This window comes from Prionailurus viverrinus, chromosome C2 (assembly GCF_022837055.1).
Source record: "Prionailurus viverrinus isolate Anna chromosome C2, UM_Priviv_1.0, whole genome shotgun sequence".
NCBI classification, from domain to species: domain Eukaryota; kingdom Metazoa; phylum Chordata; class Mammalia; order Carnivora; family Felidae; genus Prionailurus; species Prionailurus viverrinus.
This window is the reverse complement of record NC_062569.1, coordinates 146767640-146787465: the sequence shown is the minus strand read 5'-3', so window position 1 is coordinate 146787465 and position 19826 is coordinate 146767640. Positions and strand designations below refer to the sequence as shown.

Here is a 19826-nt window from a genome sequence, read left to right as displayed (position 1 = left end):
CCCTGGGCAGTGAGTGACACAAACAGACCTGAATTGATTTCTCATCAGGCTTATCTTTCTCTCTCCAGCAAAGCAACAAAGTGGACTTTCCCAGAGAGGCACCAGGGCTGAGCCTGCAGAGTTTTACTGGAGATCCCCTAAAAGCCTAGGATACCCCATCTGTCACTTGTTAGGGAAAAACTGTCACCGTTACCACGATACGTTCTGTCTGTGGTTCACGGCTCGATTCGGACTCCGGGACCCAGGACTCTTGGAGGGAAGATCTGACTCTGGTGCCCACTCACATCTGGTGCCTTACACAAACACATCCTTTGGAGGGGGCCGTTTGGGACAGAAACCCAGGCCTCACTTGGCTTGCCACCCTGTGTACCCTGGAGGAAATGTTTTGTTTTTTTTTTTTTAAGAATTTTTTTTTTCTCTTAATTTTTTATTTCAGAGAGCAAGAGAGAATGTGAGTGAGCAGGGGAGGGGGGCAAAGAGGGAGAGAGAGAATCTTAAACAGGCTCCACACTCCGCACAGAGTCCGATGCAGGGCTCGATCCCACGACCCTAGGATCATGACCTGAGCCGGAACGAAGGGTCGGAGGCTGAGTCAACCGAGCCACCCAGGTGCTCCTGAAATGCTGTCTGCTCACCAATCCATGCCCCTTGGCACTGAAGCCACTCAGAGAGAGCACCTTTTTCTAACTGGTCTACCCAGGGGGGATGCCTTTTTCTAAATGGTCTGCCTGGTCATATCTTTTTCTAATTTGTACAAAAGCCCATACAGGTTAGCAGCAGGTCTGCATGAAGAAGGCAATCGATAGTGTTTGAATGCAAAAGCACACGATCATCTCCAATGGCCAAGTAAAGAGAACGCTTTTTTGAAAAACTGGTTACAAGTGGGAAATTTCTCCAGCAGTGACCATTCTGACCTTATGGTACACCTAGCAAATGACTTTAGGTTAGGAAATCAATCTTAAAAAGGATGTGAAATCAGTCTTAAAAAGGAGGTTCTGAAAACAGGAAGGGTTTTCAAGGGGTGTAGAGGGAATGATCTGACAAAGCAAGAAACCATCAGCTATTTTCTGTTTTCCCTTTTCTTTCTTCCTTTCCCTTCCCCTAAGCCTTAGATGACCTTCCCTTCCACAACAAAGAGATCACAGACGTGCTTTCTTCAATATTTGACATTTAATACTTAAAACTCCAAAATTAGCCCTAATTCAAGAAGTATTCCTGTCCCAGAGGCAGCAGGAAACAATCAAAAGTCTATTCTCCCATCCTGGGACAAAACTGGGAGCCAAATGTGGCTGAAAAAGGTACATGAACAAAGCAGCCTTTGGGTGGGGGGAGCTTTGGGGGACACCATAGGAACTAGAAACACAGAAATTTTGGCAATAATAATCCAAGACAAAATTCTCAACTCAGTCTTGGAATTTAGCCTTAGATCACCATGGAAATACTGGGGACTTCTAGCAAAGGGTCGGTTAACAAATGTAGCATCATATCTCCAAAACCACAAACGCAAACACAGAAGAAATCGTAACAGTAAAATATTTTGTTGAGTGCTGAATAAAGATTTGGCTACCAAACCCAAACACGGGGAATTACGTTGTCCAATAAATTTTTCCACACCATGCCCATCTGGGAACTTGTGGAGAATTATCTATAGGTTTACTCTTTCTTCCACTGTTAAAATAACTTCATACCGTTGAAGGATGCTTTGTGCTGAGACGGTCACAAGAAGGTAAGGCCAGTAAGGAATCAATGATCATACCTTCCTAGCACTCTGTCACCGGTCGAAGAAATGTAAGGGAAAAAAATTAATACTTAGAGCTGAAAATGGGGTCCCAGGGTGGCTCAGTCGGTTAAGCATGTGACTTTGGCTCAGGTTGTGGTCTCGCGGTTTGTGAGTTCGAGCCACACGTGGGGCTCCGTGCTGACAGCTCAGAGCCTGGAGCCTGCTTTGGATTCCGTGTTTCCCTCTCTCTCTCTCTGTCTCTTCCCTTCCCCACCTCTCAAAAATAAATAAAGATTAAAAATTAAAAAAAAAAAAGAGAGAGCTGAAAGTACAAACCAGTCAGCAGAGAAACCACTGATAGTAAGCAGCTGTGAGGCAGAGGGGAGGGCAGACAGAGGAATATTCTGTAAGAGCTATGGAAATTGCTGGAAGCCCCAGGCAGAGGCATAGGAGGGAAGTGGAATTTATGGAATGCAGGTATCCAGGCCCCCTGGAGCCCTGAGTGGCAGGCAGGTCCTCAGGGAGGTGTTGACTGTGGGGCTCAGCCTCATTTTCTTCCTCACCTCCCGTTATCTCTGAAATAAAACTTCATCACCCACGATAAACTCAGCGAGGATCTATTTCTCACTATCTGAAAAACCCTCATTCACACGCCTTTAAGGGTTAACCATAAACACGAAAGTCGAAGAGAAGAGAATAACCAACTGTGGTTTGTTCACTAACACACTAACATTGAATACATTTTCAGGATAAATATGTGCTTTACATAGATACACAGAAAGAAAAATCTATGTGGGGGCGCCTGGGTGGCTCCGTCGGTTAGGCGGCTAACTTTGGCTCAGGTCACCACCTCACGGTTGGTGGGTTCGAGCCCCGCGTCATTCTGTGCTGACAGCTCAGAGCCTGGAGCCTGCTTCAGATTCTGTGTCTCCCTCTCTCTCTGCCCCTCTCCCTCTCACATTCTGTGTCTATCTCAAAAATTAACAAGCATTAAAAAATTATTAAAAGAATAAAAAAAATCTATGTGTATGTACATTGTATGTACGTATATTATACATATATTATATACATGTATATTATATACATGAATATGAATGTACTTTATCTATATGTATATTTTTATGCATAGGCATCTGTATGTATGTGTGTGTATAAAATCAAATGCCCATTGAATGCCCATGAGGTATTATCATTTTACAAACACAGAAACTAAAGTTTGGAAGGTTTGAATACCTTCCCCAAGATCACACAGCTACTAAGAAGCAGAAAGCGGGGCACCTGAGTGGCTCAGTCGGTTAAACATCCAACTTCGGCTCTCATGGTTCGTGAGTTCAAGCCCCGCATTGGGCTCTGGGCTGACAGCTCGGAGCCTGGAGCCTGGAGCCTGCTTCAGATTCTGTGTCTCCCTCTGTTTGCCCCTCCCCTGCTTGCACTCTGTCACTCGCATTGTCTCAAAAATAAATAAACATTTAAAAAAAAAAAAAAAGCAGAAAGGCGGTAGGAACCAAGGCTGTTTGTTGGCCCCTAAAGCCTATGTTATCAATACCATTAGGTTCAACTGCAACAGGTTAGAAAATACAGTCAAAAATCCCCATCCCACAACACAAAGGATCTTCTGCAGACAACAATGAAACATTGACAAGACTCATACTTTAGTCAGCAGTAATAAATTCATTAAGCAAAACTAATAACAAACCCTCTAGTTTATTTAAGCATAAAAAATAAGAAAATACTAAAAAAAATTGAAAAAGACTAATTGGTTTAACTAAACAAAATTAAAATCTGTATATGCCCCCCTTCAAAACAACAACAACAACAAAAAGGAGACATAAAATGAAATGAAAGGCAAATGACCAATTGGGAGAAAATATTTGCAACATACCAAAATTAAACAGCTAATATCCTTAATATGTTAAAAGTTTGCATAAATCAATAAGAGAAACAGGAGAAAAATGGGGAAAATCATTAACGGTAGGTAATAGAAGAAACACAAATTTTCAATCAAGTATACAAATTATGACTACCCCTAATAGTTACCAAAATGCACTTTTTAAAAGTCACTCCCATACATTGTGTCATTTGGCATAATCTTTCTGAAGTGCAATTTGCAACACGTCAAAAGCCTTCTGAGTATTTATCCTAAGGAATGGCTTACTGATGTACCTATAAGGATGGTAACAGCAGTATCATTTATGTAGGAAAATGTTAAAAATAACCTCAATACACGGCAGTTGGGAACTAGTTTGTACAATTACAGTAACTCTAAATAATGCAATGTTATTTATCACCAAAAATCAAATCTTAAAAGAATATTTAGGGGGGCCTGGGTGGCTCTGTGGGTTGAACATCCAACTCTTGATTTCAGCTCAGGTCATGATCCCAGGGTCATGGGACTGAGCCCTGTGTCAGGGTCCGTGCTGAGAGTGGAGCCTCCTTGGGATTCTCTCTCTCTCTCTCTCTCTCTCTCTCTCCTTCTCTCCCCCACTCGTGTTCTCTCTCTCTCTAAAATAAAAAAAATTTTTTAAAGAATATTTAATAACATGAGAAAATGTTCTCTACATATTAAGACGGGGAAAAAAGTCCAATTGCAACATGAACATTGGAATCTCAATTTTGTAACATACGGGTTCAAAGCAGAAAAAAAAAATCACCTCTATGTATATATGTATATGTGTACATATCTCCGTATCACACGTGCCCAGCCCAAACACCTAAAAATATTCACAGTGATTATTGCTGGGTTGTATGATGACAGGTGATTTTTATTTTCTTCTTTGTGCTTCTGTTTATTTTCCACAAGTAACCAGGGACAAAAACGTTTAATTATTTTTTTAAAAAAAGGGGACAATTGTTAAGGTATTTAAAACAAAAGGGGAGTAGAAAATGAAATGTGATTAGTAAAGTGTGGCAGCATTATTAATAAAGAGGGTGTATGTAGGTAGCTACGCAAGAAAAAAGACATAGCGATGAATAAATATTAGCCCAGGATTTATTCTGATTGATTAATAACCTCAAATACTCTAGAAGGTACCTGTGACCGGTCCAGTTTAAAGAATTTTAAGACATAAAATACTTGGTCAAAAATCCTTTTACAAATTATTTAAAAAATATTTATAGTTGATTGTATGAAAAACAACTGTTTCATATTAGGTGATTAGTATTTATTTTTAAATACATATGCCCCATTGCAATCTGGAAGACAGCCTAAGTCTGATTACTGGACAGGAACATTGGTTATTTCACACACTCACAGGTGCTTTAATTTAACGGCCTTCTAAGATAAAAAGGAAAAAAAAAATCATTCTGGATCTAGGAAAAAAGCATCTCAGAGTAATGAATTCGGCGACAGCACCACAGTCATATAGCCAATCCCTCCAGAGGGAAATTCAAATTTCATTACGTCAAACTGGGCTTGAAATTACAACTACTGCTCACAATGCTAGTTTTTAATAGAATACAATGTCATCCCGTGGGAATGACACTTCACAAACCTGGAGAAGTGTTTTCAAAACAAATCTGGGTTTTTTTTTTTATTAGTATTACTAAATATAAATGTTCAACTGAGAACTGAGTCATAGACCAGTATCTCTAATTAAAGTTTTACCCTGGAAGAAAGAATGCACTTAGAAAGCTAGACTTCTACATCAGAGCAGCAGTAATGCTAACTAAAGACCAGATTACAGAAGTGATAACACTTATCTTTATCCGTTTGGTTTCACCCAAGTAGAATTCAGATAAAATGCTAGAAGAGCCTGACCCCAGACCCCACGGCCAACTTTCCCTGTGGCCTCTTGTTCACCGGGGCACTTCCTCATTCCATTTGCCTCCGATGCCCCTTCTCGACCCAAAGGGAGCTTGGAAAAGCGGGTCGAGGTCCAGAACATCCGCATAGCAAGTAAAGTGAAAGCACCGTGTTTTGCTTTGTCTTTCATAAGTAATCTGCGTTCGTTCTTGTAGGAGGGTTTAACAAGAAGACTCCTAGGGGCTGTTTGGTGGGCTACACAGGACAGGCACCCGAAGATGACCACGATTCAAACTCCTCTCTCCCCTCATATTTTTCCCCCTCCGGCACAAAAGCTAAGACTGAAGGCTAACCAGAGCTACTCAACGCAGCTACCAGTGCCCCTATGTCCTTCATTAAGAAAATCTGCTGCCAGAAGTTATGCATTTATATTTCTATTTAGCATAGTATTCTATGACTTCTATTTAATATGTATATACACACACACGTTTGTGTATATGTATACACATACATACATTTACGTGTGTATGATTTACACATAAACACATACTCGAGGCTCAAGCTTTTCAATTAACAGTGAACCTGTAAAACCAGACCAGAACCACTGCCCACACTTTGAGACTCACAGTGCGCTGTGAAGCTGGCACAGTAGAGCCAGAGGAAAAGCACGCTTCACCCCCCGGGACCACACGCAGAGGCTGTCATCTACAACAAGCACCCCAGTTAGGTCTAGGACTTTGGGTTTTGGCTTATTCATTGCTGATTCATGACCTAATTAGCTGTTCATTGAAACTTTTATTTGAGGAGTGCCTGGGTGGCTTAGTTGGTTAAGCATCTGACTCTTGATTTCAGCTCGGGTCATGATCCCAGGATTGTGGGATTGAGCCCTGCGCCGATCTGTGCTGAGTGTGGAGCCTTCTTAAGATTCATTCTCATTCTCATTTTCTCTCTCTCCCTCTCTCTTTCCCTCTCTCCCTCTCTCTCTCTCTCTCTCTCTCTCTCTCTCTCGGGACACCTGGGTGGTTTAGTCAGTTAACCATCTGACTTTGGTTCAGGTCATGATCTCAAAGTTCATGGGTTTGAGCCCTGCTTTAGGCTCTCTGCTATCAGCAAAAAGTGTGCTTCAGCTCCTTCGTCCCCCTCTCTCTGCCCCCTCCCCAATCTTGTGCATGCTCTCTCTCACTCTCTCTCTCTTTCTGAAGAAAAAAAAAAAATTTAAAGAAAAAGATTCCTGGGGCACCTGGGTGGCTCAGTTGGTTAGGCATCTGACTTCGGCTCAGGTCAGGATCTCACAACTTGTGGATTCAAGCCCCGCGTGGGGCTCTGTGTTGACAGCTCAGAACCTGGAGCCTGCTTCAGATTCTGTGTCTCCCTCTCTCCCTGACCCTCTCCTCTGCTCACACTCTGTCTGTCTCTCTCTCTCTCTCAAAAATAAACATTAAAACCTTAAAAAAAAAAAAAAAAGATTCCCTTTGCTCTTCTCCCCTGCTAATGCTCTCTCTTTAAAAAAAAAAAATTAATAAAAATAAAAATAATTTTTATTTTATTTATTTTTTTTTCAACGTTTACTTATTTTTGGGACAGAGAGAGACAGAGCATGAACGGGGGAGGGGCAGAGAGAGAGGGAGACACAGAATCGGAAACAGGATCCAGGCTCCGAGCCATCAGCCCAGAGCCTGACGCGGGGCTCGAACTCCCGGACCGCGAGATCGTGACCTGGCTGAAGTCGGACGCTTAACCGACTGCGCCACCCAGGCGCCCCTAAAAATAATTTTTAATGCTTTAAAAAATTTGTTTTTATTGAGTGAGAGAGGGCGCAAGTGAGCAGGGGTGGTAAGAGAGAGAGAGAAAGAGAATCCCATGAGGGGCAGAGAGAATGAAAGGAGAGAAGAGGGAGAGACAGAGAGGGAGAGAGAGAGAGGGAGGGAGGGAGGGAGAGAGAGAGAGGGAGGGAGGGAGGGAGGGAGAGAGAGAGAGAGAGAGAGAGAGAGAAGCAGGGCTTGTGCTCACCTCACGTGGGACCCAGAGTCACGAATCCTGCTAAACTTGAGAGTCCTGGGCCCCACGGGACGGCCAGTCACTCTGCAAAATCAGTACAACAGTACCTACCATAAAAGTCCACTGTAAGGAAAAAATTACATCATGCAGCGAAGCATCTAGGACATAGCCCAGCAGATGGTACAAGATCCGTAAGTGTTTGTGATTATTATTGTTATCAGTATTACATCCACGTGCTGAAAGCAAAGAGCAAGCACTCATCGCTTTGCTGCAGGTTTTCGGTGATTCGGAAGGCCATGAAATCCCTGGGTTGCTCCACACACACGAAGGATTCGCTGGGATCTGACTGCATCCGACCATCCCTACCCAGAAATAGTTAAGACTCCTGGAGGGCATGACATGCCCTTGCTTCCTCTGCCCTCAGCACCCCGCTCTGTGCTCAGTGGGTGCCCATCACTGCCGTCCACTCTCCCGTGTTCCATTCGCAGAGCTCGGCAAACAGCAGGAAGCGACCGAGAGCGCCTTCGTGAAACAAGAGTGGCTCAACAGAGGCAGAACGAAAGCCAGACGCCTTCCCAGAAAGCCACGGGATGGGATGTAACCGCACAAGAACTCAACACGGGATAAAAATGGCAGAAGTAACGCAAAGAGGGAATCGAAAAGCAATCGAATGGCTCAGAGAACGGGCAGGAGAAGCAAGCAGGGTGGCAAAATGTTTTGGCAGCGATTTGGTTTAGGAGACCGATCCACTTACTTAAAAATTATAGTCCAAGAGACAGATCCAAACCTCCATATATCTCCATGGGCAACATCCAAAAAAAAATGTATGTTTGCAAATAGCAACTCTGCCCATCTGTCGCGGTGTCGGCATATTTTCTCTGGGAAGAGCTGAGGGTCCATCAACAGCCCCATGACACAGCAAGATATGCTTCTGCTTCTGGCTGGTCACCTGTCACTCTGCTACCTAGGCGCCTTCCTTAACAAATCCCTGCAAAAGACACAGCTGTTCCGGGGCCGGGGTTTTCTCCCAAAGAACGCCGGCTGGACAACCTGTCCAATCACCTCACCCCTCACACATGCGTACCCACGCACTGCAAGGACTGGAGAGACAGCACCTGAGGAACCAGTCCCCGCCAGCTCAGGTTATCCACAGACCACCTTCGTGTCCTGGGAACATCAAAGCATTCTCTGATGCATCCAGAAAATATTCACGATGCACCTTGTCTGTTCCAGGTACTATTCCAGACACCAGGGAGAGAGCGGCGATCCCTTCCTCACGGGGCTTACGGTCCAGTGGGGAGACAAACAACAAACACATCAACACATAAATATTTACCAGGGGATCAGATGACGTCATGGGTTGAATTTTGTCCTCCCCAAATTCCTGTCTTTAAGTCTTGTCTTAATCTGTCTGAGCTGCTATAACAAAATACCACAGATGGGGTGGCTTAGAAACAACAGAAATTTATTTCTCATGGTTTTGGAGGTTTCAAGGTCACAATCAAGGAGCTTACAGATTGGGCGTCTGGCGCGAGTTCTCTTTCTGGTTCACAGACAGTCATCTTGTTGTATTCTTGCGGGGGGTCAAGGGAGATTTCTGGGGTCTCTTCTACAGTTTTATTCATGGAGGCTCTGCCCTCATGCCTAATCACTTCCTAAAGATCCCACCATCACTGGAGCTTCAGCTCCAACATATGAATTCTAGGGGGACATAACCATTCAGACGATAGCAAGTCCTAACTCCCAGTACCTCAGACTGTGACCTGATTTGGACATACAGTCTTTCTTAATTTTTTTCTTTTTTTATTTTAGAGAGAGAATACAAGTGGGGGAGAGGGACAGAGGTAAAGAGAGGGAGAATCTTAAGCAGGCTCCACACTCAGCCCAACTCAGGGCTCAATTCGATGACCCTAGGATCATGACCTCAGCCAAAGTCAAGAGTCAGATCCTCAACCGACTGAGCCCCCCAAGTGCCCCCTGGACATACAGCCTTTACAGAGGTAATCAAGTTAAAGTAAGATCATTAGGATGGGCTCTAATTTAATATAGCTGGCGTCCTTCTAAAAAGAGGAAATGAGGATACAGAGACAGACACATGCACAAGGAAGATGACGGAAGAGTCACAGGGAAAACACAGTCATCTGCAAGCCAACGAGAGAGGCCTGGAACAGATTCCCCTTTACAGCCCTCAGAAAGAACCAGCTCCACTGGCACCTTGATTTTGGACTTTCAGTCTCCAGAGCTGTGTGGCAACGTGGCGTCTGGGTGGCTCAGTCGGTTCAACGTCCGACTCTTGGTTTTGGCTCAGGTCATGATCTCACAGTTTGTGGGCTCGAGCCCCATGTCAGGCTCCATGCTGATGGTATAGAGCCTGCTTGGTATTCTTTCTCCCTCTGTCTCTGCCCCTCCCCTTCTCTCTCCCTCTCAAAATAAACTTTCTCTCTCCCTCTCAAAATAAAAAATAAACTTAGGAAAAAGCAGGGGGGGTACCTGAGTGGCTCAGTCGGTTAAGCGTCTGACTTCAGCTCAGGTCATGATCTCATGGTTGGTGAGTTTGAGCCCCGGGTCGGGCTCTGTGCTGACGGCTCAGAGCCTGGAGCCTGCTTCAGATTCTGTGTCTCCCTCTCTCTCTGCCCCTCCCCCGCTCATGTTCTCTCTCTCTCTCTCTCTCTCTCTCTCTCTCTCTCTCTCTCCCCCTCAGAAATAAAATAAACATTAAAATTAAATTAATTTAATTAATTAATTTAATTTAATTTAATAAACATTAAAATTAAAAAAAAAAAAAAAAAAAGAATGGGGCACCTGGGTGGCTCAGTCGGTTAAGTGCCTGACTTTGGCTCAGGTCATGATCTCACTGTTCATGAGTTCAAGCCCCGCATCAGGCTCTGTGCGGACAGCTCAGAGCCTGGAGCCTGCTTTGGATTCTGTGTCTCCTCTGTCTCTGTCCTTTGCCTGCTCATACTGTCTCTCTCTGCCTCTCAAAAAATAAATGCTAAAACATTTAAAAAAAAAAAAAAAAGAACTGTGTGACAATAAATTTAAGTTTGAGCCACCCAGTGTGTGGCACAGCAGCCCCCAGCAAACTAATAGAGGGGATGAGAAGCACTTTGAGGAAGAACAAAGCAGGGTGAAGAAGGGGCAGAAAGCGACAAGCGTCATCAGAACAAGGTCATGCTGACCTCTAGGATTCCAAACACCAGGGCCCACGTGTTCAGCCCACGAGCACCACTCTCCAGAGGGCTTATGGGTAGACAAAAGATCCCACAGGGTCCCAAGGCATATTTTTACCCAAGTGCCTACCCTTGACTTAGCGCACTTTATGTCCAAGTTAAGTGGCAAAAGTTTTCATTTCCCTCCATATTCCTCTTTTTCTTTCTTATCAACCACCCACCAAAAAATTCTTTCTATTGACTTTCCCCTGAAGAGATCATGGGACCAGGATTCAGAGTTGTCCCAGCAAAAGTCAAGGTTTTCCAAAGATGTGTCTACACTCTATCATGCCCTATGCTCATGACCCAGGCAAAGAGGGAGCAGGGGGTCAGAATCACATGCCTAGTCCAAGGTCATGGTTGTAGAACCAGCCTGCCTGGTCTGAGTGTTATCTGCAATTTCAGCCCAATCAGCACAGGAGCTAGCAAACCAAGGTGACTCAAATCTTCATTCCAACAATGCACAAACCTCCATTCAGTCAGCAGAGTCGACAGAGGTGGGCAACGAAGCATTGGCTCTTAATATTCTGCGGGTAAATAACACCTTTTAGAATCCAATGGAAGTCATGGACACTCTCCCCGGAAATATAATTATCCACAAACAACTTATAGGGGTTCATAGACCTGCAAAGCTCACCTACGGTCCCTCTCTAGTTTGTGGGGTCCAGGGATATAACCTCTGTGATGGCAAAAATCACCAGGAAACAAGGACAAAGATTAAGCAGGCAGCAGGAGAAGATAGTTGCAAAATCTGTCACTGTCCTTAACATACAAAGGGTGTCTATAAACTGAGAAGAAAAAGACCAAAAACCCAGACGCGAATGGTGGACAGGAACAACGAACAGCAATGACATGCAAATTGTTGTTAAACATGAAAATATGCTCAGTGTCCTTGTAAATAAGAGAAACTGTAAAGAGGGGCACCTGGGTGGCTCAGTCGGTTGAGCATCTGACTTCGGCTCAGGTCATGATCTCACAGCTCGTGGGTTCGAGCCCTGCATCGGGCTCTGTGCTGATGGCTCAGAGCCTGGAGCCTGCTTCAGATTCTGTGTCTCCCTCTCTCTCTGCCCCTCGCCTGCTCACACTCTGTCTCCCTCTCTCTCAAAAATAAATAAACGTTAAAATTTTTTTTAAAAAAAGAGAGAGAAACTGTAAGGAAAACTGGATATCTTGTTTAATCTACTAGATTAGCAAAGATCAAAAAGTTTAAAGAGTGCCTTGTGTTGACAAAGATATGGAAAGATACCCTCCACACACACACACACCCCACCCCGCCATGTTAGGCTGACATGTGCAGAAACTGGCCAAACTCTATGGAAGGCAATTTGGCAGTATTTATTAACAGTTAAAACCGGTCATACCCTTTCACCAAAGACTGGGAACTTATCCCTCAGCTATACTTGAAACGTTTACAAAATAATGAGCACAGATGTTTACCGCAGCAGGGTTTGAGAATAACAAAAAATTGGATACAACCTAAATGTCCATTCTTTAATTGCCTTTAATTCTTTAAGTAACGTCCATGGACCTCACCAACAGGAAATAATACAGTAATAACGTTAGCTCCATACCATGAATAAAATGCAGCAATTAAAAATAGTGAGGGGGCACCTGGATGGCTCAGTCAGTTAAGCGTCTGACTCTTGGTTTCGGTTCAGGTCAGGATGTCACGGTTGCATGGGTTCGAGCCCCGCGTCGGGCTCTGTGCTGACAATGTGGAGCCTGCCTGGGATCCTCTCTCTCCCTCTCTCTCTGCCCCTCCCCCACTTGTGCTGTCTCCCTCAAAATAAATAAATAAACAAAAAAATTATAATGAGGCAATCCCATAGTCGTTTGGGGGAAGGATGTTCAACACGTATTACTAAGCGAAAAAGGCAAGACACTGAACAGCATTTATGGTGTGAAAAAGTATACCTTTCTATACATTTACAATAACACACAAAAACGACTAAAACCCAAAAAGAACGCACTAACGAGGAAGTGCATAGCTAAGTAGGGAAGGGCCAGCATAGTGAGGGGGTAAGTGGACGTTAAGAAATGGCTCTGACCCAAGTAGTCTTTGGTCCCCCCGAATGTCCCAAATCATTAACTCTAATTGACAACAGTCCAGTTTCCCACAACAACTTCTCCCAAAGCCCAGAATGGATTGGGGGTGGGGGGGGGGTCTCTCCCACTGTCTCTGAACTAGACACACTGGTCGACAAGTTAGCCAAACTCCGTTGACACAACGTTCTCCAGAGAAAACACAGAGAACACGTAAAAGTATCCTAAAAGCACCCCCCCGCACACCCACACACAACAGAGCCCCCAAGAATTCCAACCGAAGAGAAACCTGCAGCCAGAACATCTCCCAAGACACTGAGAGGGTTTGGAGTGGAGACCCCGTGGATGCTCCCTCGTTTCAGGTTGAGAGGGATCACAACGGGTCAGCAAGGTAGGGCGGGAAAGCTGTCCACTTTCTTTATGGAAACAGCCAGGTCTCAGATTCAGACTCCCTCCCACCCGGGGCCCTGGCCCTGTCTCCCCCAGGAAGCAGTGGACACCGGGCCCCCCCGCCTTCTGGCCTTCAGAACTGTGATGGGATAAAATTAAGCCCCTAGTGTATGGCTATTTGTTCCAAAGCCCTAAAGAGCACAGATGTGAAGGCCAGAGGGAAAACCTACTCAGGGCTTTCCTCTGCTTCATCAACAGAGGTATGAACACCAGCAAGTTGGTTCCCGTCTGCTCAGGGGCACCGCAAGTATATAGCGAGAAAATGCCTAGAAGACCCCCAAATAAGCCCCAAAACGTGCCACACCACGGAGAGGTGGCATTCGTGATACAGGAGATGCAGTGGCTCTGCCCATCTTCGTAGAGGTTATCAGCCTCCTCCAGGGCTGGAGGCCCCGAGGTTCACCTCCTTCCTCCTGGTCATCTTACCAGCCAGCAAGCCCCCCATCGGAGAGCGTGAAATTCAATTCAGGTCAGCACTCAAAGCGGCCAGGGCCCCGGGGCTGAGCAGAGGAAGAGGTTTCACCAGTTTGCTAAAAATAAGGCTTGGGGGTTTATCTATGGGTTTCAATTAGCCAAGGGAGCAGGTCACTTGGTTACCATGAATAATCCAGAGAGGGGTGTAGATCCCGAGGAGGTAAATGATACTTCGTGCCCAAATCACCTGGTCACAGAGAACACCCAGCCTGCCCATCCCTCTGGGGCAGACACAGCTGCCGCTCCCCATGCCTTCAGGGGGGACAATCACCCCGATGGGGAGGCGGCCATCCCGCCCTGGAACAGCCAGAACAGAACGCTGTCGTCGAACTCAGCCTGTACGGTGACTCAACACCTGCGGACGAAATTTAGGGTTGCACGGCTCTTCCTGGGCACCGCTCAGCACTGCTGTGCCAACGCAAGGCTCCCTTTGAAGTCCACGGGACCCGAGCATCAATGAGCACGAAGAACTGAGCCCTACGTGCCAATTTCCATCACTCACACGTACTTGAAAAAGATGAGACAGGGCAGGAAGTTCAGAAAGAATGCGCCCGCCACTGCAGCGTGCAATCTCGGAAATTATAGGCGCTGCCTTGTCACACGCGACACACAGAGCAGGTGTTTTTGCCAAACGCCTCCTTCTTGCCAAGAGATCCCTGCTGAGGATTAATAGGAATTTCCAGTTCTCGAAGCATTTCTTGTTCCTCAGAGCTATTACCCCTAAATTTCTAGCACTTCAAAAAAGAAAAAAAAACCCCACAGGATTTAGCACCTGTTTGTTTCAGAAATACTTGCTAAAAACAGATCTGCCAAAAGGCCATCTCTAAAATTAGTCCTATTTCCTGTTCTGCAACACATAGTAATTTCTATTTTTAGTAACTCCTTCACTCCAGGTATCTGGCACTGTCGTGCTCAAAGCATCATTACCGGCAACTTAGGAAGCAGGCAACCCTTATTTTAAGCCCCAAAATAGCTCCGCCTTATTTTCCTTTTTTTTAAGCAAAGGGTAGGACAAGATATTGAGACATCTTAGCCAATCATTTCTGTGCCCACCCTTGTACCTTAGAAGGACTTAATCACAGGGGCGCCTGGGTGGCTCAGTCGGATAAGCGTCCGACTTCGGCTCAGGTCATGATCTCGCGGTCTGTGAGTTCGAGCCCCGCGTTGGGCTCTGTGCTGACAGCTCAGAGCCTGGAGCCTGTTTCAGATTCTGTGTCTCCCTCTGTCTCTGACCCTCCCCTGTTCATGCTCTCTCTCTCTCTCTTTCTCAAAAATAAATAAATGTCAAAAAAAATTAAAAAAAAAAAAAAAGAAAGACTTAATCACAAAAGGAGATAACTGTGGCCTCCACCATTTTCCCCTTCGTGCGGTTCTGCCTATAAAACCAGCTCTCTACCTGAGGTCTACCTTGCTTTTTCTCTGTAAGCCTTTCCTTTATTTTACCAAGTTTTTTAAAAAATGTAACAATAACCTATTATGTGCCCAAATGATGCATTTCATAGGTATCAGGGAACAATCTCAGTGACAGCAAGCCCAACCTCTCTGGGTCTTTCAAAGTCATCACTCAGTACCAGCCCCCCCCCCCCAACCCCCGTTCAACAACTTTGCTCTTGGTCTCAATGCCACACAAAACACTTTTCAAAATCTGATTTTGGGGTCAGTTTTCCTCCTCCTCCTATCATCAGGCTCCTTTAGTCACAGACACTGTCCTCAGAGCAGACCAGTTAAGAGCCTCACACGCCCAAGTGAATTATTTATTTTCAAAGCCGTATTAACAGAGAGGACGTCCACTCAGAGCCGAAGGCAGGCAAAAGTGGGTGTCACCCAAACCCATTCTTTCTTTTCAAGCAGTAACAAGGCCATCTAGATTCAAATGACTCTCAAACAAACCACTTCAGGGGAAAGGCTGGCAACTTGCCGTCCGGGAGACAGTGGCGGGAAAGGAAGCCTCTTGATGAGACAGAATTGAAAGTCAGGTAAGGGTGGTTTTCAGTCATCTGGACTGGGCAGTAACATCCGGCAAGGCACGGGGAGGTTCCTGCCCAAATCGTTTTGGAAATGTGCACCAAGTCGAAATGCAACACACACACGCACACACACACACACACACACTCACGCACCCCAAGTGTCCCAAACCAGCAGTACCCTGGGTTTTGGTATGAACCACCCAAAACACAGTGCATAGTTTGAGACTGCACCTGTGAAGTCCAAGGCCAAACATGGGTACCCCGTGTACTTTCCCTTTCTCCACCCTGGCTTTCAACTTTTTCAAGGGCTGATTCCCCACAAGCTGCCTTGGATCCTGCCACTGAGGGGATGGCACCAGGGCGTGCATCCATTTCTTACTACAGTGTTCGTGACTTCATGCCCCTCCCACTGTGATCTATGTCCTTTAAAACAGGAAGCAAAGGACAAAAGTGGCGTGCTCTATCCAAAGTATGCACTCCATAAAGGGGGGCAGTATTGGGATGAGAGGCTTTCCAGGGCCGTTGACATCACACTGTGAGGGACACCTCATTTCCCTTCCCCCAGAGTACTGTCACTTCAAGGTCTCCCCTTGCTAGGCTCCCATGAGTACCCCGTCTCCAGCCTGAAAAGCCTCTTCCTAGCTCACCTTGGAAAAAGAGGGCAAGGCTGCACAGAGTAGGAGGTTGACTTCACCTTCGTTTGGCTTTCGTAAGACAATATCCAGAGCGCGTGTGGATGGGGACTCACAAACTCAGCAATCCTTCCCAAAGTCGTGCATACACACATACACACACACACACACACACACACACACACACACACAATTTTAATCTCTACGATCTGCCAAAACCCTAATCTATTAGTTAAGCATCAAAGGTGTTGGATTTGGGAGATAAAAGCTATGAATGACACCCATTGTTTCCTTAAAGCAGGCAATTAAGCGAACTAAAATCCAGATTTCTCACGATGCTTGTACCCCCTGAAGCACTGATTCTCCTGGCTGGAGAACAACACATCAGAATAATCTCCCCAACATCCTCCCCCACCCTAGGAACCACCCTCAGTAACTAGAGCCAATCCAACAGCCTGAGAATGACAATTTTATATCCAATTAGTGCCACACACCCCCTGCTGAGATGAGGTGGAATTCATCATTTATGAAAGATGGGATGGCAGAGAAAGGGCATGAACACCTAAGGGTGAAGAAAGCTCCTCATCAGGACCCCATTTGGGCAAGAGCACCCTGCATCCAGGCTGTCCTGGGGGCCCAGCACAGAGCTCCAGAAGCTCCGGACCGGGGCTGAGCTGTGAGTGCACCCTCGCCCAGTTCGGCCAAGGCTAACAGCCTTATGTTACGGAGCAAAAATGCACCGGTGAGGAGCTGGAGGCACCACGCGGCATGGGAAAGTGGAGAGAAGCCAGAAGAGGCTGAGCGGTAGGGCAGGCGAGATGAATGTGCTCGTCACGCTGCCCATATGCCGTCGATATAAAGTCTCGTCCCTTTCTGCTAAGGTTCAAGCGGGAACATGCACAACCAGACTGAATTCCGAAATGTCTCAAAGGAAAATCAAGTTCTACCACCCATGCTGGCAGGGATTTGCCCAGGGATGGGGAAGTGAGCGTACTGTAGTTAGCAAGCAGGGGGGGGGGGGGGGGGGGGCCCGGGCTGTGCCGGGTGCACAAGTTGGCCAGTCCTCCTGGAGCCAAAGGAGTGAAGTATGCGGTGCTCCCTTCGGACTAGAATGAGGTTAGGAGTGTTTTTTCTTCTTCTTTGAAGAATTACTCAATTTGGTGAGTTCATTCCGCACACTCCTGTTTTACATGGAAATTCAAGCAAGAGGCACTTTTTAAACTACCCACTCTAACCCCACCTACCCAAAACAAAGGTACCCCACTTGGAGCAGCAGGTAGGAATAGATGGCCAGTGACAAGGGTGATAGAGACCTGCACTCAAATCCAAGGGGCTTCAGGGCACAGTGGAGAAAGGAGGAGGGAACCCAAAGCTGGTGAGGCCAGGGACAGACGGGCAGGCCAGCTGGCTCTGGCATCAGGGGTCCAGTGTATGGCATTCCCAGGGACACCCAGGCTGGGCGGACGACCCCAGGTCAGTGGGCGGAAGGGTAGGTAGGAAGTCTGTAGCTTCCCGATCCCCCCCCCCCCCCACCAACAGGGCTGATGCTTCCCTGATCAATGAGCCACTCCAAGCCTCAGAGGAGAGCAGGGGAGTCTTGAGGCTGAGACGACCATGAGCTTGCCCCAAAACTTGGGCAACTCCCAGGCTGGGGCAGCCTCACCGCTTGGGGTGACCCCGTGCCTCTCACCTCCAAAGTAAGTCATCATGTCTTGGGGTTCTCACAGTTCTAAGTCACAACTGAGATCTACCTCGGCAGCACCTAGCAAGGGTTCACAACCGTCTAACTTCTCACAAGTCCGGAGAGGGTGCCCCTCTAGGTCTCTGGATCTCCTCCTTTGCTTTCCCTTCTCCAAAGATATGAAGGCGCCTCCCAAGCCCTGAAATCTGGGGGTATCAGTGTGCTCCCTGCAGGAGCGGGGTCCTTACTGAAGCTCCCACCCAGGGGCTGAGGAGAACGGGGGAGGGATAGAGGGAAGGAGATGGGAATGGCTGAGGGTGGAGGGGTGGGAGATACCCGAAAGCAGGAGTGGGAGGGAACGGGTGGGTGAAGGGGGGCCATGTGAAAACCCTCGTCTGAGCACGAAAAACTTCCCTAGCTGCCCCCAGCCCACAGGTGGAAAAGGCCCCTGGGGTCTCAGCCTTCTCCCAGCTCCTAAGCCCAGGAGGGAAAATCGGACTCGCAGCTCCCCAAGAGGCTCTCCCACCCTCAACATAGTGGCCCGCGCGCGCAACGTAATGGCCTGGCTCCTGTCGCTCCGCAGATCTGGGGCCCCTGCGGACGCCAAGGGCAGAAACCCTCCACGACCCCCCCCCCCCCCACGCGCTGGTGCCCACCAGGCGGCGCCCTTCGAGGAGCAAAAAGGCAGCAGGCGGCTTCGCGGGTCAACGAGCCGCCCCCACCGGGGAAGCCGACCCCAGACCGCCCCCCGCCCCGGGAAAGGCCGGCAGTCCGGCCGCGGGGGCCCGCGCGCGCGTTTGGCTCGTCCCCTCTTTCCACCCGCGAGGAAAAAACGGGATGAGGGGAGGCGCCGGGACTACGGGACTGGACTCCCCGCGCAGTGCTCCCGGCAGGGTCCCCGCGGCCACCCCCCCCCCCCGCCACCCCGCCCCGGGGCCCGCGCCCCGGGCGGCTCACCTTCTCTCCGGTCAGCACGTGCAGCCCCTCGCGCACCTTGGCGAAGGAGCCCTCGCCCAGCTTCCTGCTGCCGATGAGGTAGTTGCCCACGCGCTTGTGGTGCTGGAAGTCGCGGAGCCGCTCGCGGGGCACGCCGCTCACCCAGGCGGGCAGGAAACTTCCCTCGCAGGCCGCCGCCGGCCTGGCCGCGTCCTCGGCGCCGCCGCCACCCCCGGGCGCCGCAGGCTCGCCCAGCAGCCCGTCCCCCGCCGCCGCCGGCATCGCGCTCGCCCGCGGCCCGCCGGCTCCGCTCGGCTCCCGCGCTCGCGGCTCCTCCTCCGCCGCCGCCGCCGCCGCCGCCGGCGCCGCCGCCTCCTCCGGCCGCCCGGGCTCCTCCCGCCGCCGCCCTGGGCCCGGCCCCGCCCGGCCCGCGTCTCCCGCGCCCCGGGCCGCCGCCGCGCGCCGCGCGCAGACAATAGCCGGCGACGGGGTGTCGGGGACCCGCCCCCAAGAAGTTCTTCTTCGGAGGGTCGCCCGGGCCCCCGCCCGGGTCCCGTGCGGCGGCTGATGACAGTCGCCCCGCTCGCGCGCGCGCGAGGAGCCGGGCTGGCGGGGGGCGCGGTCGGGTACCGGGTCCCGGAGTCCGGGCGCCTCCGCAGCCTCCGCCCTGCCGCCGCCGGCTGGCCCGCGCGGGCTCGGGGCCGGCTCGCTCGTCCTAGCTGCGCGCCGGGGGAGCGCTCCCGCCCGCGAGCAGCGCGCGGCGGGCTGCAGGCGCCCTCTGGAAGGCAGCAGAAGAAAGCCCCATTCAGTTTGAATTTGCAGAAATTCAATCCGGTCGCGGGCGGCGGGAACAGATGCGAGCTCCGCTCCGCAGCCTGTGCACTTTCAAATCCCTCGTAGCCCCTCCTTCCCCCGCGCGCAACAGCCAAACTCGACCCTCGCTGGAGAGGGGAGGGCGCGGGGAGGGGAGCGGC

General features: G+C 48.6%; 1 protein-coding gene across 1 annotated transcript in view; it reads right to left on the bottom strand.

The window, feature by feature from the left end:
* Nucleotides 1-19134, bottom strand: part of HUNK (hormonally up-regulated Neu-associated kinase) — a 111587-nt gene extending 92453 nt beyond the window's left edge. The window contains exon 1 of the mRNA XM_047876626.1: nucleotides 18874-19134. Coding sequence (XP_047732582.1) covers nucleotides 18874-19134 — 261 coding nt within the window. The remainder of the gene's footprint in view (nucleotides 1-18873) is intronic.
* Between the last annotated feature and the right edge of the window lie 692 nt (nucleotides 19135-19826).